General features: G+C 41.4%; 1 protein-coding gene across 1 annotated transcript in view; it reads right to left on the bottom strand.

Annotated features, from left to right (window-relative positions):
* Ctnna3 (catenin alpha 3) overlaps window positions 1–20,750 on the bottom strand; it is a 1,495,245-nt gene that overhangs the window by 1,140,967 nt on the left and 333,528 nt on the right. Inside the window, exon 7 of the mRNA XM_032888434.1 lies at window positions 11,966–12,169. Coding sequence (XP_032744325.1) covers window positions 11,966–12,169 — 204 coding nt within the window. The remainder of the gene's footprint in view (window positions 1–11,965; window positions 12,170–20,750) is intronic.

Below are 20,750 nucleotides of genomic sequence, written 5' to 3' on the forward strand. Positions count from 1 at the left end.
TGTATGCGTTTATATACATATGTGGTGGGGCGCTGTCTATATAAGCACATGGAAATGTACACTTCAAGCATCATTCCTCAGGCACCATCTACACTGTTTATTTTGAGGCCGGGTCTCCCCTGGCCTGGGATTCGTACCGTTTCCGCTTAACTGGCTTGTTACTACCTCTGCAGCACTGACACAACACACACACTCTGACGACTCCTGGCTTTGTGATGTGGGTTCCCAGGGACCCCACTCACAACTTCTTGCTTGCATGACTAGCACCTCACCAACTGAGCCATTTCCCCAACTCCACACGTAGAAAATGTTTAGTCCTGAGCAGAGGATCCCTGCCTTCAGCAGCTCTCTGCTCCCAGGCCCCCCGGAGGGGAGTTCTGGCCGCCTGGTCGGGCGGGCACTCCTGAGGCAGCAGAGCGGAGGAGACCACCAACGCTGCCCACCTCTGCCCACATCCCTGGCCCAGGAGGATACTGTATACGGCCTCTGGGTACCCGTAGAGGAGGGCCCAGGAGCAGCAGATCCACTGCGTCTGAGACACCGCACCTGAAGGGACCGACCGGATAAACAGTTCTCTGCACCCAAATCCCGTGGGAGGGAGAGCTAAACCTTCAGAGAGGCGGACACGCCTGGGAAACCAGAAGAGACTGCACGCTGCACACAGTACTGACCCCAGAGGAAAACAAAAGCTATCTGGAACCCTGGTGCACGGAACCTCCCGGAAGGGGCAGCGCAGATCTTCCTGGCTGCTGAGGCCGTGGAGAGCTCATAGGCAACACCCCACTAGCAAACTTGAGCCTGGGGACCACAGGTAAGACAAACTTTTCTGGTACAAACGACTTGCCTGGTGAACTCAAGACACAGGCTCACAGGAACAGCTGAAGACCTGTAGAGAAGAAAAACTACGCGCCCGAAAGCAGAACACTCTGTCCCCATAACTGGCTGAAAGAAAACAGGAAAACAGGTCTACAGCACTCCTGAAACACAGGCTTATAAGACAGTCTAGCCACTGTCAGAAATAGCAGAACAAAGTAACACTAGAGATAATCTGATGGCGAGAGGCAAGCGCAGGAACCCAAGCAACAGAAACCAAGACTACATGGCATCATCGGAGCCCAATTCTCCCACCAAAGCAAACACGGAATATCCAAACACACCAGAAAAGCAAGATCTAGTTTCAAAATCATATTTGATCATGATGTTGGAGGACTTCAAGAAAGACATGAAGAACTCCCTTAAAGAAACACAGGAAAACATAAATAAACAAGTAGAAGCCTACAGAGAGGAACCGCAAAAATTCCTAAAAGAATTCCAGGAAACTATAAATAAACAAGTAGACGCCCATAGAGAGGAGTCACAAAAACCCCTAAAAGAATTCCAGGAAAACATAAATAAACAAGTAGAAGCCCATAGAGAGGAGTCACAAAAATCCCTGAAAGAATTCCAGGAAAACACAATCAAACAGTTGAAGGAATTAAAATGGAAATAGAAGCAATCAAGAAAGAACACATGGAAACAACCCTGGATATAGAAAACCAAAAGAAGAGACAAGGAGCTGTAGATACAAGCTTCACCAACAGAATACAAGAGATGGAAGAGAGAATCTCAGGAGCAGAAGATTCCATAGAAATCATTGACTCAACTGTCAAAGATAATGTAAAGCGGAAAAAGCTACTGGTCCAAAACATACAGGAAATCCAGGACTCAATGAGAAGATCAAACCTAAGGATAATAGGTATAGAAGAGAGTGAAGACTCCCAGCTCAAAAGGACCAGTACATATCTTCAACAAAATCATAGAAGAAAACTTCCCTAACCTAAAAAAGAGATACCCATAGGCATACAAGAAGCCTACAGAACTCCAAATAGATTGGACCAGAAAAGAAACACCTCCCGTCACATAATAGTCAAAACACCAAACGCACAAAATAAAGAAAAGAATATTAAAAGCAGTAAGGAAAAAAGGTCAAGTAACATATAAAGGCAGACCTATCAGAATCACACCAGACTTTTCGCCAGAAACTATGAAAGGCCAGAAGATCCTGGACTGATGTCATACAGACCTAAGAGAACACAAATGCCAGCCCAGGTTACTGTATCCTGCAAAACTCTCAATCAACATAGATGGAGAAACCAAGATATTCCATGACAAAACCAAATTTACACAATATCTTTCTACAAATCCAGCACTACAAAGGATAATAAATGGTAAAGCCCAACATAAGGAGGCAAGCTATACCCTAGAAGAAGCAAGAAACTAATCGTCTTGGCAACAAAACAAAGAGAAGAAAAGCACACAAACATAACCTCACATCCAAATATGAATACAACCGAAGCAATAATCACTATTCAACAATATCTCTCAACATCAATGGCCTCAACTCCCCAATAAAAAGACATAGATTAACAAACTGGATACGCAACGAGGACCCTGCATTCTGCTGCCTACAGGAAACACACCTCAGAGACAAAGACAGACACTACCTCAGAGTGAAAGGCTGGAAAACGACTTTCCAAGCAAATGGTCAGAAGAAGCAAGCTGGAGTAGCCATTCTAATATCAGATAAAATCAATTTTCAACTAAAAAGTCATCAAAAAAGATAAGGAAGGACACTTCATATTCATCAAAGGAAAAATCCACCAAGATGAACTCTCAATCCTAAATATCTATGCCCCAAATACAAGGGCACCTACATACGTAAAAGAAACCTTACTAAAGCTCAAAACACATTGCACCTCACACAATAATAGTAGGAGATTTCAACACCCCACTCTCATCAATGGACAGATCATGGAAACAGAAATTAAACAGAGACGTAGACAGACTAAGAGAACTCATGAGCCAAATGGACTTAACGGATATTTATAGAACGTTCTACCCTAAAGCAAAAGGATATACGTTCTTCTCAGCTCCTCATGGTACTTTCTCCAAAATTGACCATATAATTGGTCAAAAAACGGGCCTCAACAGGTACAGAAAGATAGAAATAATCCCATGCGTGCTATCGGACCACCACGGCCCAAAGCTGGTCTTCAATAACAATAAGGAAGAATGCCCACATATACGTGGAAATTGAACAATGCTCTACTCAATGATAACCTGGTCAAGGAAGAAATAAAGAAAGAAATTAAAAACTTTTTAGAATTTAATGAAAATGAAGGTACAACATACCCAAACTTATGGGACACAATGAAAGCTGTGCTAAGAGGAAAACTCATAGCGCTGAGTGCCTGCAGAAAGAAACAGGAAAGAGCATATGTCAGCAGCTTGACAGCACACCCAAAAGCTCTAGAACAAAAAAGAAGCAAATACACCCAGGAGGAGTAGAAGGCAGGAAATAATCAAACTCAGAGCGAAATCAACCAAGTAGAAACAAAAAGGACCATAGAAAGAATCAACAGAACCAAAAGTTGGTTCTTTGAGAAAATCAACAAGATAGATAAACCCTTGGCCAGACTAACGAGAGGACACAGAGAGTGTGTCCAAATTAACAAAATCAGAAATGAAAAGGGAGACATAACTACAGATTCAGAGGAAATTCAAAAAATCATCAGATCTTACTATAAAAGCCTATATTCAACAAAACTTGACAATCTGCAGGAAATGGACAATTTCCTAGACAGATACCAGGTACCGAAGTTAAATCAGGAACAGATAAACCAGTTAAACAACCCCATAACTCCTAAGGAAATAGAAGAAGTCATTAAAGGTCTCCCAACCAAAAAGAGCCCAGGTCCAGACGGGTTTAGTGCAGAATTCTATCAGACCTTCATAGAAGACCTCGTACCAATATTATCCAAACTATTCCACAAAATTGAAACAGATGGAGCACTACCGAATTCCTTCTATGAAGCCACAATTACTCTTATACCTAAACCACACAAAGACCCAACAAAGAAAGAGAACTTCAGACCAATTTCCCTTATGAATATCGATGCAAAAATACTCAATAAAATTCTGGCAAACCCGATCAAGAGCACATCAAAACAATCATCCACCATGATCAAGTAGGCTTCATCCCAGGCATGCAGGGATGGTTCAATATCTGGAAAACCATCAACGTGATCCATTATATAAACAAACTGAAAGAACAAAACCACATGATCATTTCATTAGATGCTGAGAAAGCATTTGACAAAATTCAACACCCTTCATGATAAAAAGTCCTGGAAGAATAGAATTCAAGGCCCATACCTAAACATAGTAAAAGCCATATACAGCAAACCAGTTGCTAACATTAAACTAAATGGAGAAAACTTGAAGCAATCCCACTAAAATCAGGGACTAGACAAGGCTGCCCTCTCTCCCTACTTATTCAATATAGTTCTTGAAGTTCTAGCCAGAGCAATAAGACAACAAAAAGGAGGTCAAGGGGATACAGATCGGAAAAAGAAGTCAAAATATCACTATTTGCAGATGATATGATAGTATATTTAAGTGATCCCAAAAATTCCACCAGAGAACTACTAAAGCTGATAAACAACTTCAGCAAAGTGGCTGGGTATAAAATTAACTCAAATAAATCAGTAGCCTTCCTCTACAAAAAGAAAACAGGCCGAGAAAGAAATTAGGAAATGACACCCTTCATAATAGATCCAAATAATATAAAGTACCTCGGGGTGACTTTAACCAAGCAAGGGAAAGATCTGTACAATAAGAACTTCAAGACTCTGAAGAAAGAAATTGAAGAAGATCTCAGAAGATGGAAAGATCTCCCATGCTCATGGATTGGCAGGATTAATATAGTAAAAATGGCCATTCTACCAAAAGCGATCTACAGATTCAATGCAATCCCCATCAAAATACCAATCCAATTCTTCAAAGAGTTAGACAGAACAATTTGCAAATTCATCTGGAATAACAAAAAACCCAGGATAGCTAAAACTATCCTCAACAATAAAAAGACTTCAGGGGGAATCACTATCCCAGATCTCAAGCAGTATTACAGAGCAATAGTGATAAAAACTGCATGGTATTGGTACAGAGACAGACAGATAGACCAATGGAACAGAATTGAAGACCCAGAAATGAACCCACACACCCTATGGGCACTTGATTTTTTTTTTTTTTGACAAAGGAGCCAAAACCATCCAATGGAAAAAAAAGATAGCATTTTCAGCAAATGGTGCTGGTTCAACTGGAGGTCAACATGTAGAAGAATGCAGATCGATCCATGCTTATCACCCTGTACAAAGCTTAAGTCCAAGTGGATCAAGGACCTCCACATCAAACCAGACACACTCAAACTAATAGAAGAAAAACTAGGGAAGCATTTGGAACACATGGGCACTGGAAAAAATTTCCTGAACAAAACACCAATGGCTTATGCTCTACGATCTAGAATCGATAAATGGGATCTCATAAAACTGCAAAGCTTCTGTAAGGCAAAGGACACTGTGGTTGGGACAAAATGCGGCAACCAACAGATTGGGAAAAAGATCTTTACCAATCCTACAACAGATAGAGGGCTTATATCCAAAATATACAAAGAACTGAAAAGAAGTTAGACAGCAGGGAGGCAAATAACCCTATTAAAAAATGGGGTTCAGAGCTAAACAGAGAATTCACAGCTGAGGAATGCCGAATGGCTGAGAAACACCTAAAGAAATGTTCAACATCGTTAGTCATAAGGGAAATGCAAATCAAAACAACCCTAAGATTTCACCTCACACCAGTGAGAATGGCTAAGATCAAAAACTCAGGTGACAGCAAATGCTGGCGAGGATGTGGAGAAAGGGGAACACTCCTCCATTGTTGGTGGGGTTGCAGACTGCTGCAACCATTCTGGAAATCAGTCTGGAGGTTCCTCAGAAAATTGGACATTGAACTGCCTGAGGATCCAGCTATACCTCTCCTGGGCATATACCCAAAAGATGCCCCAACATATAAAAAAGACACGTGCTCCACTATGTTCATCGCAGCCTTATTTATAATAGCCAGAAGCTGGAAAGAACCCAGATGCCCTTCAACAGAGGAATGGATACAGAAAATGTGGTACATCTACACAATGGAATATTACTCAGCTATCAAAAACAATGACTTTGTGAAATTATTGGCAAATGGTTGGAACTGGAAACTATCATCCTGAGTGAGCTAACCCAATCACAGAAAGACATACATGGTATGTACTCATTGATAAGTGGCTATTAGCCCAAATGCTTGAATTACCCTAGATGCCTAGAACAAATGAAACTCAAGACGGATGATCAAAATGTGAATGCAGATCGCTCATGAGAGACACAGCCAGAATACAGCAAATACAGAGGCGTATGCCAGCAGGAAACCACTGAACTGAGAACAGGACCCCTGTTGAACAATCAGAGAAAGAACTGGAAGAGCTTGAAGGAGCTCGAGACCCCATATGTACAGCAATGCCAACCAACCAGAGTTTCAGGGACTAAGCCACTACCCAAAGACTATACATGGACTGACCCTGGACTCTGACCTCGTAGGGTTGCAATGAATATCCTAGTAAGAGCACCAGTGGAAGGGGAAGCCCTGGGTCCTGCTAAGACTGAACCCCTAGTGAACTAGACTGTTGGGAGAGGGCAGCAATGGGGGGAGGGGTGGGAGGAACACCCATAAGGAAGGGGAGGGGGGAGGGGATGTTTGCCCGGAAACAGGAAAAGGGAATAACATTCGAAATGTATATAAGAAATACTCAAGTTAATAAAAAAAAAAAAAAGGGAAAAAAAAATAAATAAATAAATACATAAAATATCCATTAAAAAAAAAAAAAAGAAAGAAAATGTTTAGTCCTAACGCGTCTTTTGTAATAACAGCCATTACTCATGGGTACTCTTAACTAGGATAAATTATATGATAATTTATTTATTAGAATAAATGAGCTAAGGCAGCAGTTATTTCTAAAATGGACTTTCAAGAAAGGCACCTGTGTGGGTTGGATATGTGATGGGATCTCAGAATATCTCTTGGTAGGCTTTGCTGATGCATAGCAGCTTCCTGAGGTAAGTATAAGCATTAGATTCATACAAATGAAACTGATTACTGACTATCAAAAGCCAACATCCAACATTCAACATTCAACACCATTATGATCTGAACACTCCCCCCAAAATTCCTGTGTCTGCTGATATCTAGAAGCTCAAACATGATGGCTTCTCACCTTCAAAACCTATTTTCACTAGTTATAAAAATACCACCATATGAAGATACTGATTTCCCAGAGTCCTTTCTCCTCTTAGAGGATAGTTTGACTCAAGTCTGAAAAACTCCTTAAGTGTGGTTTTTACCAAAATAATGGGTCAGACCTAGCCAATCATGGAAGTATAGGAAATCCTATTGAAAATATCTATTCTTAAGTTTTAAGAGACAGAAACTGTGTTTTCTCTGATCCTCTATGCTCTCTGGAGTGTGTCTTCAAATGAATAAAATTCCTAGGTTGGAATATGGCCAGATGCAAATCCAAATGGTAGGACTGTGGTGGTGAAAAAAAAAATAAATGTTCCTCAAGCTTCACATAGATCTTTGGAAGAAGCCTGAATTTCCAAAAAGGAGACTTCCCTCACAAGATTCAGTCATAAAACTTAAGTAGGTGCCTGAAATTCATTTCATGTCAGAGGTTCTTTCTTCGTTGGATGGTGTATACGGTACACACTCATTTCATTCTTTCTTGCATTTAAAATATAACTCAGCCTTTTCCAGGTGCCAGGCCTGGTGTCTGGGGCCTGGGATAAAACATTAAACAAAGCAAACATGTGGCTTGCCAGAATGACCTTAGAATTTGAGGTCTATTTCCTACAGTGGGTTCACAAAGAAAAGAATTGCTCAGTTGACTAGGGAAAACTGATACTGACCAATGGAGTGGATTCTGCAGAAACGTTCACTTCCCAATTCTCATAATCTACATATCTATAGTGACCATTTTGGAATTTTAGTTTCTTTTAAAAAGCACATAGAAATATTGTAAGGCTATGTTTTCATTTTAATGACAGGTGTGGGATATGGGGCTGCTTCAGCACCCACAGCAGCTGACTATGATTTGCCAGCTTCAGATGGTTTCTGTGATTGTGTGACATTAGGAATTCTGAGGACTTTTCAGAGGGTGTACAAATGCTAGGGACCTGAGATGCGGGGTGGGTCATTGGTGCATTGTTCATGGGTAGGTGATTGGTGGGTTATTAGTGAGTTATTAGTTGGCGGTGGTGATGGTCACAGTCTGTTAAGTAGTCATGCATGAAGAAGAAACAAGAAGAAATTTGACATCCTGATGGCAAAGATCAAAACTTGCCCCCAAAGAACTGGACACTCCTAATTGACAGAGAGTAGTTTAACAATGACACTGCCCCCTTTCCATTCCCTAACGTTATTCAGGGATCTCTTTCCTTTCTTCTCTAAGCCTTTTTTCTCTCCTATCTAGTGTTAGGGGGTTGAACAAGTGGAAAGGAAGGGTGCAGAAGGGTAGAAGAAAAAACCCACAAAGTAGCAAAAGACCAGCTCTAAGTTATCGTTAGAGATGGAATTGAGGTTGAGGGTCTTTAAGATGGATGACTAACCTGACAATCTAATGAGCCCCACCTGATCATATGAACTCTAAAGGGCAGTTTTCTCTCGAAGTGTGTCCGGCATCACCAGTGGAGTTGGAAGCACACAACATCACTAGCTGTGAAAGGGTATACAAGGACCATGAGTAAAGGGGCAAACGTATCATCCAGGACATGGGAACGGGTCTGAAACGGATGCTTATTCAGGACTCCAGAAAACAGTGCAACACGGTGACTTCAACTCAGTGAGACCTTAGCCAGGCTTTTCACCTGTAAAGCAACTAAGGAATTTGAATGATTAAGGCACCAGGTCTGCCAGTCTTGATGGTACACACCTTTCATTGCAGCTCTTTGAAGGCAGAAGCAGGCAGAATGCTGTGAGTTCAGGGCCAGCCTGGTTTACATAGCAAATTCCAGGTCAGTCAAGGTTCCATAATGAGACACTGTCTTAATAACAACAATAAGACATTAAGTATGTGATTTGTTATAGCTACAATAGAAACCAGCAACTGTCTATTCTGTTTTTCTTCTCTCTCTCTCTCTCTCTCTCTCTCTCTCTCTCTCTCTCTCTCTCTCTCCACACATACACACACACACACACACACACATACCACACGTATACATGTACACATACATGTATACGTGTGGTATATGTGTGTAAGAGAAAGAGAGAATACAAATGTCTTCCTAATATAACAAGAAATATATAGATTCAATGACAAATATAATACAAACTTCCTGTTTTTTAAAAGAAGATTATTTCAACTCAGGATAGCCATGTGCTCCGATGGACTGAATCTGAAGTAGTCATGTTCCACTGATGACCTAGCTCTGGGCTCAACAGACACTAAATGTGAAGTTGAGCCTTGATGTCACATTCGCACAAGAGATCCACAGACTCTGCGAGCATCCATCACACCTTAAGAATTTGTGACTTCCTTTTTGTCTAAACCAGAAGGCTAGACAAACTGACTGGGCCCCGTCTCATTGCATGAGTCTGTAAACGCAAAGAACCTTTCCTACGTGTGTCCCCAAGCAGGGTCTTCATCAGTTCAGCTCAATTACAATAGGCACTGGTGATCTTCAGAAGCAAACTGGGCACATCGAGGAAGAGGAAGATCCTTCAAAGTTCCGGAGTTCTCCTAAAGATGCTGCGTACACTGAGCAAGGTTTGACCTCACCTCAATCCAAGAAACAAAACTCCCTGTCCATTGGACCCGATAAAGGAAACCGGACAGATGGCTCAGCAGTTAGGAGTACTTAATGCTCCTACAGAGAACCTGATTTCAGACCCCAGCACCCATGCGGCAGTGTGTGATCATCTGTAGCTCCAGTTCCAAGGGGACCTGATACCCTCTTTGGGTCTCTGTGAGAAAAGCATGCATGTGGTAAATATAGACATATAGGCAAGACTTCATATACATAAAACAAAAATAAGGTTTTAGAGTAGGATCTCCTTGGATTTAACATCCTGCTAGTAGGCTTCAAATTCTCAGTGATTTTACCTTGAAGTTGGCGTTACTAAGTAAAACAAGGAGACCCATGTCTAGGGTAGAACACGGTCCCAGTGCCAGGAAGGGTACTGAGATGGACCGTCGATGCTACAGTCCCTCTGAATGTGACCTTAGCAACCACGAGGGTAGTTCATGGTCATGAGCCTGGACCACAGATAACTTTGAAAGTCTGGGTCCTCACTGCATAAGTAGGCTGCCCTTCTGGGAAACATAGTATTAGGTAGAAACCAAAGACTTATTTCATTTATTAAGAGTGACTATTTTTTAAAAGTTTCTTTGCTTGTTTTAAATAACACCAGCTTTGTTTTCATTTTGTACTAGTCCTCACAAATCATGAATCTATCTCTATTAATCTATTAGGTTAATGTGGAACGTGTAAACCTATGTATCTACAATAAGGGCAACCTTCTATTTTAGAGAAGGTGGATTTGCCTATGATTTCACAGTTTATATATAAAATAAGTATATGTATAACTTGACTACACTTTATAAAGACGAGAATAATATTATTAATACTTTTCAGTTTCCAGGTTGCTTGTGATTGATGAACTGCCCTAAGCAATCTTTAGTAAGAAAATCTCATATGCTAAAAATGGTAAGATTCTAGCTTCAGATATCCAAGCAGGACATGACGTTACTAACATGTGCTTCTTATTAACAAAATCTGCTTCTCCGCCTTGATTTCTTGACAGGAAAGAGCCTTTTGGTCAGTAGTAAAATCATCAAATATTAAGAATACAGAGATGTATCAAATGTGTTCTAGGGTCTTGAAAACTCATTTTAGCACATTTCACTTCTACCTAAATCAATCCAAAACTTTCCATTTCTTAGCCAAAAAGTCATGTGCTCTGTGATTAATTGCTGCCCAAACATACCTGTATCAATCTTGAATTGTTCCACTTATAAGTGGGTAGATAAAATATTCTTAAAATAACTATGCAGTTCAGTGATTTAAGAAGTTTTCATCTCTTTATCTGTAAGGGATACATTCCATAATCCCCAGTGGATACTTGAAATATAGTTCTAAACTCTAAATACACAATAATTCTTCCTATATAGACATGTCTGTGACAGTTTCATTTATAATTTAAGAACAGTAGAAAAAGGAGAACATCATCAACCACAAATTATATAGAATAATAATAAACATATACTGTATTGAAGTTATTTTTAAACATGTCATTTTTTGAGTTTCCCATGTAATTATTTCAGTTGACAGTTTGCTATAAGGAATTAAGGCCACAGGAGCAAACCCATAAATATGCAAGGATGAAAGTAAAGCTAAGAGTTCCTGAGATCGTCTTGCCTTAGCAATGGCACCGAGATCAGAACAAAGGTGTCAAATGCTCCATCAATAGATATGATACAGAATCAAAGAAAATGGACGTTGAAACAAATACAATCTATACAGTTCCAAGTTTTCTGAGTGAGTCTAACAGCAAGCAGTGGCACTGTGTCATATTTTGGGGAACACAAAGCACTCTCCACACTGCCTGAGCTTTTTAACCCTTCAAACACAGCTCTAGATCCCCACACCATAGATGTACCCTATACCCATCAGAACCCTAACTTCTCATGGCCCTTGGTCACCAGCTCTACTCTAACCAACGTACCCCTTCTATTTTCCTTTGGTCCCCTAAATTAATGTGCAATAATAGTTTGGTACCTCAAACACTGACTCTCTGACTGAAATGTAGAGACTTCTACAACCAACCAATCATGTTTAAACACTTCTCTGGTTCCGATTTCAACCCTCCAAAGTCCTAAAATTACGCTTCATCTTGAACACACACACACAAACACACACAGAACCCACTCTTAAAGCCAATTTGCATGAAACCACCTACTCCTTTTCGGGTGACTGTATTTCATATATAAAAGCACTCCAAGCAAATACTCAAAGCCATTCCAGGAAGATGCAAGGAGGAGAAGAAACCGGTCGCCTACATTACTCATGTACTCCGACAGCAGGTCCTGGAGAGCCTGGCGGATGGCATTGCACTCAGCGATGATCCGTTCCCGGTGGAGGTCCCTGGTACAGGAAGAGTCAGCCAACAGTGCAGCCCCACTGATGATGGCTTCTAGGCGTTTCTCTAGTGATGGTCTTACGTCTTCCTCTGTCACTGTGAGTGGGTTCAGGACAATTAAATTCTGGGAGAAGAAAACATTTAGATGGTTAGGACTCTGCATCTTATTTAAGCTTCCCAATTAGAAGCTTATATTATGCTTTTCTTGCCTCCATAGTTCACACAGAAGAGCGTGTAGCAATTACTGTTTGGCTGGATGATAAACGTTTTGTATTTAGGAGCTTGAGTTCTATTGTCAGACAGTCCTGGATTCAAATGTTGCCCTTCCCATTCACCAGAGGGCCTTGTCTCCCCATGCCTCCCTTACATCTGTAAAGCCTCAGTATTCCTGATGCTTATGCCCTAAAACTGTCAGAAGAGTTACACAAACACCTAACAGGGTGACTGGTGTGCCCTGAAGCACAACAGTAGTATCTCCAAGCTGCATGGCCGCTTTCCACATGCACTGTCTCATCCTAACACGGAGGATGCCGGCAGCCAGAGTGTGATGGGCTACACGTTCCAGCGGCTACGTGAGGCTGAGAGGCTTTTACCCAGGGTCAAAGAGCAAGTAAGCTTTGAAGTTCAGATGCATAACTCTGTCTCGTAATTCTCAACTCAATGTCGTTTTCATTATACCTCACTGTAAGTCCCAGGTGCTAATTAACTTTACTGCTAATGTATCAGAGAAAATTCTGGCTTTTAATTATTCATTTAAAAAGTAGAACTCCTGGGGCTGAAGAGATAGTTCATCGGTCGCAGCATGATCGGCTCTTGGAAAGGATCAGCGTACGATGGCAGTACCCACAGAGGGCAGCTCCCACGCACCTGGACTCAAGCTCCAGGGGATCTGGTGCCCTCTTCTGGACACTGTGGGGAACTGCACATGAACACACACACACACACACACACACACACACACACACACACACACACACTGTTTAATGATAAGGTTAAGGTAAAACAAAGAGTCACGCTTAAGAGAGCAACTCACTTCAGAAAGACAGAGAGCCATGGTAAAGCATAGGGCCCTGGAACCTGCACGCCACAGAGTACAGTGTAAGCCAGAACTCAGATGTGATGTGGCATAGCTTAACTGTCTTACAGCACTCAGCAATCCTCCCTTCCCTTAATTTTTTTTTTATTCTACTGTTCTGTTTACTTGAACAAAATAAATGAGAGCACAAGGTGCGGCTTACTGGCTTGCTGGCCATAACTTGCTCAGCTTCCTTTCTTATAGAACTCATGTCTACCAACTCAGGGACGGCACCACCCACAACGGGCTCTCCCCCATCAATCACTAACTTTAAAATACCCTCTAACCAGATCGCATGGAGGCATTCCTCTCAGTTGAGTCTCAGTTGAGGTCCCATCCTTTCAGATGACTCTAGCTTGTGTCATGAGACTAACATGAAATTAACCAGCACAGCCGCTGGAACATTTGTGATCCAGATCTGCAAGAGCCAAGATACGGCAACTGCCCTTGTGCTTACCAGGGAGGGGTGGATTAAGAAACTGGCTCACCCTGTGTGTGTAGATCGTGGTATGTGGTCAGCCCCCAGAACCCCATATAAAATGACATCCGTGACCACACAGAGGAGCCCGGAAGATATTAAGCTACTTGAACTGAGTCATACACAGAAACTTACCCAAACACGCATATACACACAGATACGCGCACACATACACTTGATGCATGTGATATTAATTATACATGGGACCTAAAAATTTCAAAATCACTGAGATACAGAATAGTATGGAAGTTTTCGGAGGCTGCGGTGGTTTCTTAATCTGAAGGCCCAAACCGGTGTTGAAGAATCACCTCTGTACTCAAAAAGGGTATTGTTTCTTGCTTGTTAATATATTTTAAATTGTTTTCAAAAATTCTGTACATGCATGTATGCGTGTGTGTGCATGTGCGTACACAGGTGTACCTGGAATTGTCAGGTATCCCTAGAGATGGAGTGACAGGCAGTTGTGGGCCATATGACATGGGCCATATGACACTGGGGCTGGGAACCAAGTGTATCTGTGTCCTCTGCAAGATCAGTAGTCTTAACCTCTGAGCAATCTTTCCAGTTTGCTTGTTAATATTTTTAAATCTAAAAATTAACCAAAACCGTGCTCCTAGTAAAATCCCCCAGTCATGTACTTTGGTGTGTGACAAAAATTTAAAATGTATATAGAGACCAAAAAAAAAAAAAAACAAAACAAAAACAAAACAAAACAGTGCCTGTGCACAGATGTTTATAGTTAATAGTTGCCGAAGCTTAGATGCAAGTAAAGTGCTACCAAGTAGATAATAAATAAACTTTAGTCCACTTAGACAACGGAATATTACTCAGGACTAAACAGAGACTAGGAGCCAAGCCATGGAAAGACATGCAGGGAAGAAAAATGTATATAGAAAGCTCAAGACTGCAGCCTGGAAATGCTACACCCTGGTGATTCCACCCTATGGCCCAAAGAAGGAAGGGACTACGAACACAGTAAAAACATCAGTGGTTCTCAGGATAGAGAGCGAGAAGGAAGACCTGAAGATGTGGATAGATAAGGGTCTTTGACACAACAGAAATACGTGGAATGGCAGTGTCATATGTATCAGTGTTATATGGTCAGTGTCATATGTATCTTTCCTAACCCCTGGATGACAGCAAGTGGCCAACCTGCAAACGGTGGGCAGGACAGAAACTGACGCAGTGGCATAGGTTCAGCAGCTGTGCCACCCTTCCTGGGAACACCAGTGATGTGTTCATACACACATACACACACATACGCATACCAGTGCAAGTGCTGGGGCAAGGAGGTGTACATGGAGGTGACGCTTGTCGACTGTATTATGAAGGACAGGGGGCTGCAGAGATGGCTCAGCCCAGGAAGTACTGGCTGCGGCATGAATTGTCAGGCCTGAGTTGTCTCTAAAACTCACCCGTGGAGAGTCAGGTAACATGGAAACAAGCTCCTACCATTCTTAGTGCTAACAAATGGGAGGATTGTGCCCAGTGAGGTTTGCTGGCCATCGAATCAGTGCCATGTGGGTTCAATGAGAGATCTTGTCTCAGAAAACAACGATGCAAGCAATTCAGAAGGACACCTAATACGGACCTCTGGCCTAAACACACACGCAGACACACACGCACACACACACACACACACACACACACACACACAACATATACACACATAAACACACATACGCACACATACATACACACATACACACACATACTCACACACACACATGAGGATAAAAAGGAAGATACATCTGACCTCAAAGCATCTAGGTTGGGCTCTTCATCGGTATCACTTTAGCTCTAAGAATTGATGGGAGTCATTCCCTTCCATTTATACTGGGAAAGGTGTTCAAACAGTGGCGGCCTTTGTTTCAGCCCTTATAAAGAAGACAAGTAAAATCTACAATTATCATGTAGGATTTCATGTGACTTCTTCTGACAGTATTTGTATGCTTGGTTGATCTGTTTTGAGGCAAGGTCTTATTCTGTTGCCCAGGCTGTCCTCAAACTCACTCTGTAGCCTGACCTAATGTCAGATAACCCAAGCTGGCCTTGAACTTGAGATTCTTATGCCTCAACCTGCCCCATGATAATATTCCAAGCATAAACCATGGCGCTTGGCTTTTTCTTTTAGTTTTCATTGCTGGGGGTTAAAACACAGCAGACAAGGGTGATACTACTGAACTCTCATCCTCAGTGATAGGCCCACATCAGTGTCCCGTTGGCTAATGCTACTCTCGCCTTTAAATGCATTGACATCTGCACCTGATGAATGCAGCTCTACACTACCGTGAAGGAGGCCCTACACCCAGAAGGAATGCCCTAAAATACCACCCTGTACGTAGCATGTACTTGGTTATTAATTCCATACATGTTTATTAATTACTATTTTTCAGATTCTGACCATGATTTTTATCCCTGTCTTCAAAGGAGAGAAAAACAAGCACATCTAAAGCAGACAGAATCACAGCACCAGTGTGGCTGGAAAGTTTTCTGTATTTTAATGAACAGGATGTAATAAACCTTATTCATCATCCGCAAGCTGCACAAGGTGTGATTGGGATTGATCGGATTTACATTCCAAACACTAAAACTCTCACACCTATTCTCCAAAGTGAAATTGCCTATCAAAAGAGATGCAGCTATGGTTATAATCAAGTACCAACACTCTTCACAAAAACACACGCGCGCTGGGCTTCAAGTTGGGAGCCGCAGAAATAACAATCATGTAGCATAAATAATGCTCCCCTGGTAACTGCATTATCAATCTTCAGAATGAGCGATAAAAATGGAATAAAATTTCTCCTTCTGATTACAACAGAGAACAGTTCTGAGAAAACTCCCAGGTTCTCCTATGCATGGAATCACCCTTCCTTTAGCGCATTTCCACTCAACTGTCCATTGACAGTTTGGATATAGGAAATGTGAGTGAGAGCATGTATGTGAATAAATGCCTATAAATCAGCAAGATGGTCAGCCCTCGTTCCGGAGAGTAAGACTTAGGTGATTAATGCACTGTACGGGCAGAAGTTTGACTACATGTTTGCCCATATGTTAAAATGTAAAAATTAGTATTATAGACAAATAGCAAATAGTTGAAAGATGATCAGTTGATTGGAAGAAAATCACACACAGAAATTCCTTTGATTTTTTTTTCCTCCTCTATAAGACAAATGCAGACCATTTAAACTAAACAAGGAGATATATGGGCAGTTGCATCAAAATACTGGTTGATAAGTCAGTCATTTCAAGAGAGGTAATAACATTCTTAGGTACTTAGAGTTCAGCAGCCTGGTCTATGCAACACACCAGTTTAGGAAGTCTTCCTGGTTTTGTCTGGGGGTGGTGGAAACAAAATGGGCCTTGAATGGGCCTCTCCTCTTTTTAAAGCTTCTCTACACAGGCTTAGAACATGGCACTCTGAGCTGTTGACTGTGTTGTTGGACTGCATGTTATCACCATGATAGACTGGAGCGATACAGATCAATAAAGAAATAAATCAGGGTTTCAGTGTGGATCATCTATTTGGAAGCACGTTTTGCAGATTTAGTCTCTCCCCATAGTGGTCTATTTTCAAACGATGATTAACTTATTCTGTTTATAATGATCTCAAAGAAAAGACTTTATTTTACATCGAAATATTTTTATCACAGATTTTATGTGCAGTAAAAATATAATATGTGCCTCTCTTTTAACATCACCATTAGAATCAACCACATTGTCTCTAGTGACAGAAACCTAATCAAATACAACCATGTACACCGTGAGCAAACGCTTGAATCATTCCTGTTGTTCGCAGATGCTGTGCCTGCGGAGTTCCCCAGAAAGCACCTCATCGATGAAGACGGAGAGAAAAGGCATGGGGGGTGGGGGGAAGAAGAATAAGGCCATTGGCACTTTATTTTTGCTTGACTCTACCTTGCACTTTTCTCAGTAATTATGTCTCTTGAGGAAAATAGCAGGTTAATTACAAGCCCTGGACTCGTAGAATGTGCACAGCAGAAGAAGAAAACGTAGCCACTCTGACACAGCTGTACTTCATAGCTGTAGAACTCTAAAGGCCACGTCCATCCCATGGTCCCTTGAGGAATGATAAGAGGGAACACACCTTCCAGGTGGAGACAATTTCTCAAGAAACTGTCTGTCAGAGCTGGGTACAGGTGGCTGCCTCATGCCTGGAATCTCAACACTCCAGAGGCTGAAGCAAGAGGTTCACAAGTCCCAGGCCCCTGAAAAAGCAAACCAAAAAAAAAAAAAGGCACCTCCCTGACGCTCTTGATGTGGTCCCCAGTATTTCCCCATTTCCTCTAGAGCACTACTGTTTAAAGACAGGAGATTCTGAGTAATTTGAAATTGTAGCCAGCTAACCAACAAAAAAATGTCCTTGGCCTGGTAAGAATTTTCAAATCTGTTCTTTTTCTGGAGAGAAATGGACTATTAAATATAAATTAACTCAAATATTTCTAGCTAACAGGGCTAAGAATAAAATTGCAAGCATTAGCCTAAAAGTGTCATAAAGAATTATGATTTTAGATTCCACATGAAGCTACGTTGTAAAATAACACAATCTGGATGAGGTTGTACTGACTCTTACACAAATATATCTGTATACATACACATACATACATACATACATACATACATACATACATGCATGCATGTAAATGGAGGAATAGAAGATGGGTGGATAGATAATGATAGATAAGTAGATAGATGATAAACAGATGATGATAGATAGATAGATAGATAGATAGATAGATAGATAGATAGACAGACAGACAGACAAATACCCTAGAACACTATCTAAAAGCTCTTCCTATAATGAGATTTTCTATACTGACCATGGTTTAATATGGCTAGAACAGCCAGGGATGGTACAGATAAGAAGTGGTTTTTAGGTTTTGTTTAAATGATGATTAATTTTAAGTGACTATGCTAGTGACTAATCTAGTGACTGCAAGTTTTAATTTTCATTTTTGTGGCATGAGGTTCTTTTGCTGTCTCATCTCAGGCAAGTTCTAGCAGTTGGAACTTGATGACACTGGCCTTTGATGATGCCTGAGCCCCACAAGAGGAGATGGTGCTTCAGTCCTGCCATATGTTACTTAAGAAACCTTTCCTATGCCACAAGACAACTGCCAGGGCATGTCTAGACCTACAGAGGGAGATGTGCTATAGGTGAAGGGACCCTTTCTCTGGGGCTGCCAAGATGGTTCGGGAATGAGAGTGCTTGTTGAAGGGCTATGAGGACATAAGTTCAGATCCAAATAGAGACAGAAAAATCCAGTCAGCTACAGTATAAAGATAGTATGCATGGACGTGAAGACAGAAACACGTATCTAGAGAGGGAAATTCTGAAAGGAAGAGTGGGGATGATTATCAAAACCAATATTCATCCCATCCTGCTCTGTAGAGAAATTTTAATCCTGCAGCATGGTTGCTCTGGCAAGAGATCACATCCAAAGTTATGATCTTTCTGGAATGCAGACATATACTTAGATTATACACCATTAATCCCTAACATTGAAGGTAAGGCTTGTTTGTAGAAGGAAGCAGTCATGTTTGAAAGTGAAGCCTAACTGAGGGGCAGACAAAGCGACAAAACAGAGAAAGATTTGACAGAAATGAGTCAGAGATAGCATATACCCAACTTTCATGAGAACAACTTAACAGAGCAGCAAAGAGAGACAGAGACAGACAGATAGACAGAGGAGGGCGTGGCAGTTTTTACCAGGACAGTTTTACAGAGACAGATTACAGGTAAAGACAGAATGAGGCAGATAATTAGAAGGACCCAGAAGATTAGAACGCATTGCCAGAGTTAGTTTGAGGCCAAGTAGAGCAGTTCAGCTAGAAGCCGTGAGGAGCTGATTTTAATCAGTCAGCTTGTAGAGGAGTTTGGGCCACAACATCTGAGCTGAGTCAGCCAGCCCGAGTTCAGAGAGAGCTAGAATGGATAAGCTTATACAGCAATAAGCCTCCACAATGACAATTACATCTGGCAAATAAAAGTTACTTTTACATTGCTCCACTTCACAACCCAACAGGGTGTAAATGTGTGACTGCAGATGTCAGTCCCTGGATTCCATGCCTTTGACATTAAGACCAGCAGCTGATAAATCATTGGATGCAGAAGTGACTTTCATAGATGCAATATGGCACACACAGTCAAACACACACACACACACACACACACACACACACACACACTTGAACACAGACACATCTCCACACTTTCTCTCTCTCTCTCTCACACACACACACACACACACACTTGAACACAGACACATCTCCACACTTTCTCTCTCTCTCTCTCACACACACACACGCATACACACACACAAACACACACACACTCAAGCATGCACACACAAACACAGCCAGACACACATGCACACACATACTCAAACACACACATTCGAGCATGCACACACACAAACATAGACACACTCAAACACACCCAGACACACACACACTCAAACATGCACACACAAACATACACTCACACATACACACTCAGACACACACTCAAACACACACATTCGAGCATGCACACACACATAGACACACTCAAACACACTCAGACACACACACACTCAAACATGCACACACAAACATACACTCACACATACACACTCAGACACACACTCAAACACACACAGACACACTCACACCTACACAAACTCAAACACAGATGCACATACACACATAGACATAGACACACACACACACTCAAACACAGACAAACTCACACACACTCAGACACAGTTGCACACACAGACATAGACATGCACTCAAGTACTCACAGACACACTCAAACACACACACAGACACACAATTTTAAAAGAGATTTTTTAAAGTTGAGGCTGTTTCAGTAAAGAAGATTGCTTAAAGCTTTTGTGTCATGTACAGTTAGGAGCATGGAACCCTGTGTGCAGCTGTGTTTACCAACACGGCAGGACATGTGAGTGGTCTGTGGATGATCAGCAAGGATTCCTTCAGCTACGATCCACCTGCATCACTATGGAAGACTTTAAAAGCTTTTCAGGAATTACCTTCCTAAGATTTTGCCATACTCTTAAAACTTTGACAAATGGGGTGTAAGATAAAACTAAAAGTGAAATTAGTACATCATCTATACAATGAAATTAC

Source organism: Rattus rattus, chromosome 18 (genome assembly GCF_011064425.1).
Source record: "Rattus rattus isolate New Zealand chromosome 18, Rrattus_CSIRO_v1, whole genome shotgun sequence".
NCBI classification, from domain to species: domain Eukaryota; kingdom Metazoa; phylum Chordata; class Mammalia; order Rodentia; family Muridae; genus Rattus; species Rattus rattus.